The sequence below is a fragment of the Chelmon rostratus genome, chromosome 3, assembly GCF_017976325.1.
Source record: "Chelmon rostratus isolate fCheRos1 chromosome 3, fCheRos1.pri, whole genome shotgun sequence".
In the NCBI taxonomy this organism is placed as follows: domain Eukaryota; kingdom Metazoa; phylum Chordata; class Actinopteri; order Chaetodontiformes; family Chaetodontidae; genus Chelmon; species Chelmon rostratus.
The window spans coordinates 22,298,812-22,309,947 of record NC_055660.1 but is presented as its reverse complement, the minus strand read 5'-3'; the positions used below and the strand labels follow the sequence as shown (position 1 = coordinate 22,309,947).

At 43.0% G+C, this 11,136-nt stretch overlaps 1 protein-coding gene across 2 annotated transcripts; it reads left to right on the top strand.

The window, feature by feature from the left end:
- The first annotated feature begins 542 nt into the window (after positions 1–542).
- Positions 543–11,110, top strand: si:ch73-100l22.3. 2 transcript variants are annotated; one of them, XM_041933380.1, is made up of 10 exons: positions 543–997; positions 1,481–1,606; positions 1,861–4,504; positions 4,776–4,903; positions 7,740–7,841; positions 8,347–8,463; positions 8,582–8,683; positions 8,851–8,967; positions 9,453–9,535; positions 10,020–11,110. In XM_041933380.1, exons 1-10 carry the CDS (start codon positions 869–871, stop codon positions 10,177–10,179), a joined length of 3,708 nt encoding a protein of 1,235 aa, XP_041789314.1. In that variant the 5' UTR covers positions 543–868; the 3' UTR covers positions 10,180–11,110. The 2 variants fall into 2 exon arrangements, with proteins under 2 accessions (XP_041789314.1, XP_041789315.1); XM_041933381.1 differs by lacking the exons at positions 8,851–8,967; positions 9,453–9,535; positions 10,020–11,110 and having other exon boundaries at positions 8,265–8,463.
- The last annotated feature ends 26 nt before the right edge of the window (positions 11,111–11,136 follow it).

The following is an 11,136-nucleotide window of genomic DNA, read 5'->3' as shown; positions in this document are numbered from 1 at the left end:
ACCTAAAAACAATACAAAACAGTCATTTGTGAGGGGAAATCGTTGTTGAAAAGAACATGGCATATTCATATTCAAAGTTGCATATGACACATTCAATTTGTGGGGTCCCAATGGACTAAAACTCAAGACCGCACAATTTGTAGTATAAATTTTTATCTTCTGTGTTATTTTAAGACTGCACATCTGTTATGTGTCTGTCCAGCCAGTCCAGTCTGTAGGTGGCAGTGTGAAGGTGTCAACAGCTCCCTTCCTCTCAAACAGGCCTGGATCCTGTGAAAACATGGAGCGTCACTGCGGTGTAATCGATATTAATACGAGCGTCGCAGTGATATTGTTGACTAATCGGACGCGGAGTTCATATTGTAATGAATGTAGTGTTATTCTTTGTGAATTAAAGTCATGAGCTGCGTTTTAAATAGAAATCTTTGTTGTTTGCTCCAGTAAATCCGTGTTCGTGCTTTTAATCCAGTCCGGGTTTTGGGAGCGTTCCCAACTGTCACTGTCGCTCTGGGAGGAGAGGCGGGTAAAAATGTAAACACTGATCCATCCTGATGGAGCGGCTTTGTTTGGTAGCTTGCTCTACTTTATTGTGTTGCTGTTTAATCAGACGCAGCTAATACTGCAGAGCTGCTCTACTTTTCTCTACTCGTATGTCTTCTAACAGTCGTTATTAACTTTACCGGGAGTTTGTTATTGAACGGTAACCATACCAGCGACAGCTAGCCAGTTAGCTAGCAGGCTAGTAGGCAAGGGTTAACGTTACAGCTCAGTAGCTAGCAACACAGACAGATAACGTCAACATATCAACGTTAGTTAGCCCTCAAACCACCAGACATTACCACCTACCATATCCACCTGATGCAACTTGATGGACGACTACGACAAGTTTGTTCAGCATCGTCTCTCCCGTCTGAGGAAAAGTGAGGAGGAACAACATAAACCCTTACCTGCATCCTCGCTCATCCGCTTCTATGGACGGCCCATCCTGCCTCCCCTGGTATAAACTCAGTTTGATGATATTTCTGTTAAAATCATCTTGATCGAGAGTTTTAACCTTAGCTAGCATGACGCAGACGCGTTAAAACACTGGAGGCATGCACCACTTTACTGTCTTTCTTGTGTGAGTAGATTGTTCTGTGCTGTCATGGTGCTGCTGGAACAATTAGTCAATCGACAGAAGTAACAACAACAAGAAAATCACAGATTCTTCCAGATGTCAGATGTTGGGTTTGCTGCCATGCGCTGTTCTATACCATTGTAAATTTAGTATAGCATTATTTGGGTTTTTGACTGTTGGCCTGACAAAACAACCGACCAATCCCCTGCTTTGGGAACTTCTAATGGACATTTTATGATCTAAACAAGTAATGGGTTAATCAGAAAATAAAGAACAGCATAATGGATGATGAAACTAATCATTAGCACCAGTCTTGTTGTTCAACATACCTAACATCCCGTGTCTGCCTTCTGGTGATAACAGCTCTCAGGGGAGCAGAGGGAGGAGATGCAGCGCCACAGAGATGCAGCGCAGAAAGCTGCTGTCCACAGAAAGTTGAAGGGTGATCCAAGAATGGCCTTTGTGCAAACTATCCTGCACAGTGTTCAGGTGATATAATCATGACTTATCAGCCATCCTATTTGCGGTCCTATCTTCCTGTATTTGTATTTGTACATTACTGCAGTTATGCTTAAGACTATCTTCGCTAAAAACATAATACTACTTGTTTTGAATGAATAGAGTCGTTGTCAGGCATTATTTTCTTTCATGTAAAGTTTTGTCGTGCCCCACTTGGTTTTGATCAAACTCTTTTTTCCCCTGATTTCTTCATATTTGTTATCATTTCCTCTTATGATTTGCAGCTGAGGAAGACGCCAACACTGGAGGAGTTGCTTCAAGAATCAGATGTTACCACAAAATCTTCATATTCCCATAACACTGATGGTGGATCAGTGTCACAGAGCAGTTATTTCATAGGAACAAAGGATAGACTTTTGCTCTCACCACCACTTGAAAGGAAACAGAAGAATGGTGTTTCTCTTCCTCTGCTGACATCAACCACACATAGTGCCTTTTTCGCCTCTAATGTGACACCTCAGCAAAGTTACCAGAAAGGATGCCTTATTGATCAACATTGCAGCCAACAGGGGTCTCAGCCAAGTTTCCTTAACTGTGTGAGTCACCAGTCAGTATCCTCCGGTTACGTGACCTATGAGAATGTTGAAAACACCACCACTGTCTCTGGAGGGATTGATGCTGGGAGAGAGAGCCGTGACATTGGCTCCTCAGAAGGAGCTTGTAATACAGGTGGCTTTTTCCTTCACAACACCTCAAACACAATTGCCAAGATGCCAGATATTATCAGCCACCCTCCCATAGATGGAGAGGAATTGGAGAGGAGTGGACTGGAATCATCCTTTAATAATGACTTTATAGTTGTAAAAGACATTTGTTGCTCTTCACTCCAAGAGGGCTCAATTATATGTGACCATTTACCAGTAGAGAAATCTAAAAGCAGTCATGTGGACAGCACAGGGTGTGAAGATAACCTTCCAGTTACTACAGTAGTTAACCTTGACAAAGATCACAGTTTGGACAGAATTGAAGGCTCAGTCTCTTCATCAGAAAACAGTCACATTTCAGGCAATCCAGAGTTGCCACAGATATTGGCCACCCATTGCTGTCCAACAGCAGAGCTGCACATTCAGCACTGCTCCACAGAAACAGAACCAGTAGGCAACCATGTAGATGAAGCAGAGCCACCTGAGGAGCCTTATCGTCTGAGCCTCCAGGCCTTGCTGAAGAAATCTCAGGAGTATCGGCGGCGCCAGCGGATGCTTAGGAACCAAGCCAAAAACACTAAAATCCAGGAGAGGACCCAAGAACAGCTAAGAGAAAGGGCGGAGGAGCAGAGCCTCTCTGATAAGGAGAATAACGAGTTCCCGTACAAGGGCACCGTGACTACAGAGGGGAAGAAAACTAAAGAGAGGAGAGGCACTTTTATCCCATCAGTGGAAACATCACCAAAGAAATCCTGGGAAAATGAGAGGATGGTTGAAAGTGAGTTTCTTGGGAAAAAGGCAGATTTTAAATGTGAAAACACACATTTAACAGGAAATGGAAATGGTAAGGAAATGACTAATGTCGAGGAAGAAACAACCTTGAAAAATAATAAGCTGAACATTTCACATGAGGTCATAACGGAGCCTAAACAAATCAGCGCCTTCCCCCAGCAACAGGCCATGTCGACAGAAACCTCACCTGCTCAGGAACCTTTTTACTTGAACAACTGTCTCATAGCATTTCATAAAAGCGTAGGGAACTACTACACTATTCCTGCCCCTAAATTCTGTAGGAGTCCTGTTCGCTGCAAAAGCAAAGGCAGTATGCAAGATGAAGAAACTGCTGACAGGGCCGAGACCTTAAAGAGGACAGTTTTGGTCAATACTGGTTTAAATGAAGACCACAAGGTTGAAGAAGTTAACCTGCAACGTCAAAACGCTCGCACAGCAGTTCATCCTGTGAATCTCATCGGTCAAGGTGATGTAACAAGTGTTTCAGCCAAGAGTTCACAGCACATAGATCAGCTTGAGTCCAGCCTGTCCGGTCTGAAATTACTGATATCAGATCTGGAGTCCACACTGGCAGAAAAGTTGGGGAATCACAGTCAAACTGAGAGCAACACGCAAAGAGAGTTTAGTTTGGAAGACATGAAGCAATCTGAACAAATTAAAAATGAACAACATACACAGCTGTGTCAAAGTGATTGTGAGTATGGGGTGGATGGTGGCAGTGATGCAGAGCAAGACCAAAGGTACAAAGAGTGGCCGAGAAGACAATCATTTGACAATTTCAGGACCATGGATAAAGATACAAGAGCTGAACCAGACATCAATGACACGGATGATGTTCCTCTCATAGAGCAGGTGAAAGGCACTGAGGCAGTTAACTTAAGCGAGCTCAGGCTAGTCAAAACCATAGCTACAGACAGAGCAAAGGAAAAAGCGACATGTAATGAAGGACTTACAAAGGGTTATGGACAGCATGGCGGCTGTAGAAAGCAGCAGCCCCCAGCTAAATGTATCCTCTCGTTAACACAGCGGCTGCGAATTCCTGACATATTCAGAAATGTTCCTTCTGAACCCACAGCTCCGCACAATGTCTCAGTGCTTTCAGATACCAGTATCTGTCCAGTGGAAAGGAAGGATGAGACAGCTGTAGAGGGTCACGACTTTACCCACCTGCCATCGCTCAACCAGTCGTATGATGTAGACGCACCGTCTGGTCTGTGGTTCCTCGAAGGATCAGGGTCTGATTTGAGCTCAAAAGGTCATCTTGTTCAGGAGAAACATCTGACCCCAGAGAGTGAGGGTGACGGTCAGGGCGGGGTATCCAAGGTCAAACGAAGACTGCTCATGCACGTAATGGAGGAGACACGGGAAAGGAGTGCAGATACCAGCAGAGGGGCAGGCTCTGCGGTCAGACCCAACTCCAGCACTCCTAGAGGTAAGACCAGGTCCATAGTGGGACAGGGATGTCAAATATGAGCCAAGCAAGAAATCAAATGAAAATGAATAGAAAATTAATTGAATCAGACTTTTTATTACCAAATAGAAATCCATATAGAATTGGGCTTGGATTACATTCCTTACCCTCTGTGACACACAGTTATAAGCCTAGTGGCAGTACCTTTGCTGTATTGGTCCAGATATTGTCTTGCCAAGAGTTCTTATTCATACATCATGTGACCACCTATTGTCATATTTACTGCCTTTAGCTGCAGTGCGGCAATACGAAGGCCATGGCAGTCAAAAAGACAAGCAGGAACAACTGAAACAGGCCCACACTGCTCAGATCAGAGCCCTGCAGGAGGAGCACAGGAGGCAACAGGAAGAGCTACTGCAGGTGAGACAATGGGGATAAATGATTGGTATTATTGGGTGAATAATTAGATGTATATAAGACACATCTGAAAATGAACAAAATATTCCGATTGAAATATGTGACATGAAATCAGTGGCAGGTGCCTATTGCTGCTTTTCCTGTGATACTACAAATGTAATCCTAACCTCTTAAGGCTATGTGCAAATCAGTCTTGTACATTTTGTACTGTACCCAGAACAGCTCACAAGACAGTCTTGCAGAAGAACATTTGAATATGACACATAACTGGTTGACATCAGACATGTCGCCCCTTTCTCTTTTGTCACAAGGCCAACGTGCAACAAGAATAAACAGGCTTTGTTAATGTATTTTGTCTCTGTATACAGATATGTGCTTCTGTTATAGAACCAATCAAACATTTTGTAAATGTAGTTTCACTTGCATTTCAATTTTGACTGTTAAAGAATGAGTCCAATCAATATTTTATATAAAATAACATAAAAGGACCAAATCCACTGACCTTGAACTGTGTCCAAACGCTAGTCAATCCCACACACACAGTCTTCCTGCCAAAAATACTTACTTACTATACTTAAGTGCACCAAATCTGAGCAAAAATCAACAGATCTTGAAAAGTCTGGAAAAAAAAGTCTTAAATTTCATCTGGTCTTGAATAGTTTTTCTTGCTTGCTGTTGACAGTAACGTGAGTCGTTTTGCGACACTGGATTGTGCCAGCCAAAGTAACAAGACCTCGTTCACTCATGATGGGCAAGTGTTGATTTTTAGCATAATCTTAAATTAACTTAATTACTTTTTGATTGGCTAATCTGTCCATGAATTTTGGCTTTTCTTGGTTCAGGTCGTCTGAATTGGTTTATTATATAACTAGAAAGTATTGTTACATATAACTCCTAAGTACTAATAAAAATAAGATATAGATGTCAATGAATTAATAACTTCAGAAATAATTGTAGGCCTTATTGTCCTTTTTCTATCATTATTTGACTTTTCTGACCATGAAAATGCTATTCAATTCCATGTATTTGGTGTTAGATTCACTTAAATTCAATTTGATCAATACAGCAACACTGCAAAAACCTTGAAAAGAGTCCCCAACAAACACACTATTTATTCCTGTTTTAGCAATGTTTGCTAAAACTAGGGTGCCCCGCTGTTTTAGGAAGTTAATAAGGCTTTGTTATTAACAAAGTTTACAGCTGTGGAGGCTATGTGAGAGAGGTGACAGTAAATGAGGGAGGGAGAGATACAACAATGTCCCCAGCCGCAGCTGATCTGCAGAGGTTGCGGTTCATGGTCTTAATCCCTGTAAAGATACAGGGGAGCCCCGTGGGATTTGTAGACAGTAAGAAAAAGATATTAGATATATAACCAGCTGTACCCTTTAAAACTTCCCTTTACTTATCATGCAGAAGTATCGCCTTCCTTCAGCCTCCAAACAACAATAACTAAAACTACTGGACATTTGACAGACTTTTATATTAATATTTATATATATATGGTTCAAACTGCAATATTGATATTTACTCCATTCACTTGATCCACTTGTTACATTAAATTGCGTCACACATCGCTGTACAGATCGAGCACTAAGCAAGTCCTGTACAGTAACCATAATTCACTCTACCAAGGTTTTTGAAAGTCAGCTGTGGGAATTTAAGATTAATATTTCCATCTTTTTAAAATGAGAATAGGTTCCTAGAGTTTCTAACCAATTCACAAAGCTGTGATAGCATAACATTGACCCTTAATGCTATCTTGAAACTAGAAGCAGCCCTTTGAAAGGCTCTGGCTCTGTTCCATATGTGCGCACACACATGCACACACATGTTGTCACACTACCTGTTAGAGTGTGCTTCTGGAGACCTGGGTCGTGGGCAGACTACAGACATCTGCTCATTACAAGAGACCTTCAGACTCTCCCCAGTAAAAAAACACACAGGGATTCTACCATAAATGTTTCATTACATCCCTAAGAGGCGGGCTGGCATGGTCACCTGTTTCTGCGTGCGTGTGTGTGCGCGTGCACGCAGATACACACACACACATGCAAGACTTCAAGGACGCCTGCTGTTCTCTGGCAACCAGTTCTTGTTTCTTCAGCTCGTGTCTGTATTTGTTCTTGGCCAGTGTCCTTGCCCTATTAATCTCAGTCTCTGTTTAATTTATGTATCCTTAACAACAATATAATTAACATAAGCTGTTTAATAAGAAAGACTTCTTTTCGACTCCCCTCTGTCCTTCCATCATTTGTGGTGTGATGAGAGAGCGAGTTGGCTGGACTCTGGTAGAGGGAGGAGGGGACCGAGGGAATTGACACAGAAAAGGAAAGGATAATTTGTTTAATTCATGAGCGTCTGTGGTTAAGTGCCAGATCGTCCCACCGAGTGCCACCACTAATGGTCCCTTCTCCTTCTCCTCTTTTTCCCCCCTTCTCCTCGCATCCCTCTCTTTGTGTTGTTTCATGCCTCCTCCAACGTCGTTTTTACTCTCCGGCCGTATTAATTTTCTCCGTCTCGCCTGTCTCATCATCCCCGTCATCCCTCTCCTCCTCCTATGCTCCCTCCCTTCATCTCATCCCTCTTGCCTCTGTGCCCCATCCCTCCCCTCCTGTCTCATCCTCTCTACCCTCAATTAATTTCTTCCTCCTGCCTCATTTGCTGTCCTTTCCAATTCAATATTTTCCAACCTTGCCTGCTCCCAAATGCACGCATGCGTGCCTGCATACACACGCACTTCTCTTATCCCTTCCCTCCACCCTTATGTCTCCTTCTCCTGTCTGTCTGTCTGTCTCTCTGTCTGTCTCTCTGTCTGTCTCTCTGTCTGTCTCTCTCTCAGGCATTGGCAGTGCGTTACCGTCTCCTCCAGAGTGTGTCCTTCCCATGCTCCATGTCAAGCTCACATCTTGGGGACACGTTGACCTTTTCTACACCCTCTCAGGTATTACCACCACATTTGTTCACTAACATCAGTGATGTGAAAAGCTTGTTCCCCTTCTCCTTGTAGGAACACAAGATTTTTCTTCATCACCAGTTAGCTGACAAACTCAGGTGAAACAGATACTCCCCCCTTGATGTCTTAACCCATATCCCCATCATCAGTTATTGCTCTCTAATATGTATTCGAGTACGGCAGCTCAGCTTCAGTTAGACTCTAGTTGCTGAACACACACGTCCCTTTAACGCAACAGCTCTGGAATCAACAAGTGAGTGACAGCACATCAGCTGCTTATTATTCTGCTTATTATTCCCTATTATAATGATGAGCTGTGAGTCCACTTGCGTTGATGCGCTAAACAGATGCCAACCAAAAGACCTTGAGAATCTGCGTGGGAAATTAATGGGTTGTCATTGATGGAATTAGCATTCTCCTCTCTCTTCCCCCCTGGCCCTCATTATTCACCCCTCTCATTACTCGTTCCCCCCCTCTTCCTCCTCTTCCTCAGCCTTTCAGCACACTGTCAGAGCGCTACCGCCCCCTGCTGTTAGCAGCTGTCAAAGGTTTTCTGACTCGCAGGCTCCTCAAGACTGAGAGAGTGGCACAGCTGGTGCGCACCATCAGGGTGAGTAGAAGGCACACTGTTACGTCTGTCTCAAGCAGCACTTTGCCTTATTTCCAGAAACTGTTTGTACACAGATTACAGCTGTGTGTGTGTGTGTGTATGTTTTTTTTGTGTGTAGGACACACAGCAGTTCCTGCAGGCCCTCCAGCAGCAGAGCCCTGGCAGAGGAGAGTTCTGTAGCAGACAGGACCTTTTGTTGCAGGAAAGAGTCACTCTGCAGGTATTAAAGGAAACACGTGTCATAAACATCTGTTAACCTCCCTCCTCGTCTCCTCTACAGTGCCCACTGAGCATTTATTCCCTCCATTAGCAGTTACCACAACAGATAGTGTGATTACGTACATTCATTCAAGCCATCGTCTGCTCTGTAATTGTTTCCCCCTCCAGCTGCGCGCTGCACGTTACGAGGTCAGCGACATATTCTTCAGCCTGTCAGCCGGAGAAAGGATACAGCTGATCAGCTGGGACAGAGAGCTGGCCCAGGAGAGGGAGCGCCGACGACAGGTAACCTTTCCAGAAGCTCTATGTGAGCTGAAAAAAATCATATACATTGGAGAAGTGTTGGTTTCTCACCAGAGATAGTGAAGCAATTACAAACAATGCCAACAAAGACACTAATAGAATTATACAGTATGTGAAGTCCTGCAGCGGTTCGGTTAGAGCTGTTATATTGAAACATTTGCATCACAGCCAAGTGACACAACTCAGTACTTCTGATCCAGTTATAATTATTCAAATTCCGAATACTGTTATGCTTTTAGTGCTGTCCAGACCTCGCAGGGTACCAACATTTCACACTGCTTCATGATGAGGCTGGTGGATAATAGCAATAACTGCTTTATTTGTCCTGTGCAGTTGATCTAACTTCTTAAAGTAGGCAGAAAGGACTGAAATATTGATTCTGTGCTGTACATTTCCTTTCTATTAACACATGATACACATGTTATGAGTAATAATGTACTCTGTACATGTGTTTTGTGTTTGTTCAGAGAGGGCACATAGGCCGACCCAGAGGAAAGAGTTCTCTGTCAGCTGCAACAAAGAAATCGCTGGAGAGGAAGAGAGGAATGATGTGAGCTTGCAGTGGTCCTGCTGTCTGTTTTCTTTACGTCTCTGTATAGCTGCTTTTGTGCTGTGCGTGCGACACAGTAATTACCAATACAGTCACAATCCAGGATGAAGGAATAAGGGGTGCGCTGTGCCTCAGATCTGATGACAATTCTTTATCATGAAAGTTAGTCACTGCACTTAATTCAAAGCTCTTAATGTAACTGTGTACTCCAGATCCCACTGTCACAATGCAGTATTAACCCAGCATATGAAAACACAAGGTTTATTAGTAGATTTTTCCTCATATATATTTTTATAATGCAATGAAAACTCTAGATGACACATTTTTCAGTGTTACAGGAATGTCGCAGCCTGCCCAAAAAAAAGAAGCTTTTTTCAATTAATTGAAAATCTTGCACCACAGGTTAAGACACAACACACACACACACACACACACACTCACAAGCCTTTGTCAGTGGCTGAGACCTGTCTTCTCTTCCCTCCAGGATCCAGAAAAAGGCTGCAGGAAGGCACAGGGGAGTTGTGACGGCGACTGGACACAACACTGGATTCTCTGGCAAGCAGCTGCAAGAAACCAAACGAGGAGAGTTTGGAGCAAATCCTCAGAGGGTCCCCAAGAGCACTTACTCCTCTAGACCCCGATGACACTTTTTTAATTGGCCCCAGTGAGGACTCCTAATAAGGCCTCTAGCGATTACATGAATATTGTATGACTAATCATTTGAGAGTTTCCAAATCCAGATTTGACACAAAGTGATGTCTGTTGCTGACGAATACATCATTGTATTTCACATGTAGTGTGCTGTGACATTTTTTACACTCTACAACCAGGGTGTAATTTACAGGTCCACTGTCAGTCAGACAGTGACATTGAGTGGATGCTCAGGAGGGACTGAAACATCACTGCAACTGCTCTGTCAGTACCAGAAATTCTGCTTCCAGTATTTAGTGGACTGATGTTGAAGATGTTAGTGGGACAAAATGTTGGCAAAAAACACTTTGACATCCTTTCAACCTGAACCTTTAAACCTCTGTGCACTGTGCCTGAAATATGTTTGTATGGAAGGAAAAGCTCAGTTGTCATGAATAACACCCGGACACTAAGACACCTAACTGGAATGCAGCCATGTTTTTGTCACACCTGTGTTTATGGTGCTGTGGTATGGTCAAAATATCTCTTGTGAAAAGGGCTTATTAAGCAGGTAATAAGTTCAGTTGGTTTTGGGTGCTAGTGTTTTTCCAATGTTCACTTGCTACTTTTTAGGAAAGACTTCAACATTTAATTATTCAGTTTAATCAAAGTTATGTGCCTATGTCATTACCACCTGAAACAGACCATCTTCAGCTGTATTAGCACATATTGAACTGTTAATATTAGTACTGTAGGACAGTGTGCTTGCTGCAGATCTTGGTGTTACTGTGCTGCTAGGATTTGGACAGTGTGTAACTCCAAAGTGTTGCCTTAAATATTTTTCCTAGACACAGTCACATGTCAGCCAAAACACCTTTACAATATTTACTTTGGACCTGCTTTATGTGTTATTTATTTGTATGTGGTTGGTAATAAATGTTTCTAAACACATTTGCTTAATTTGCTCTGAA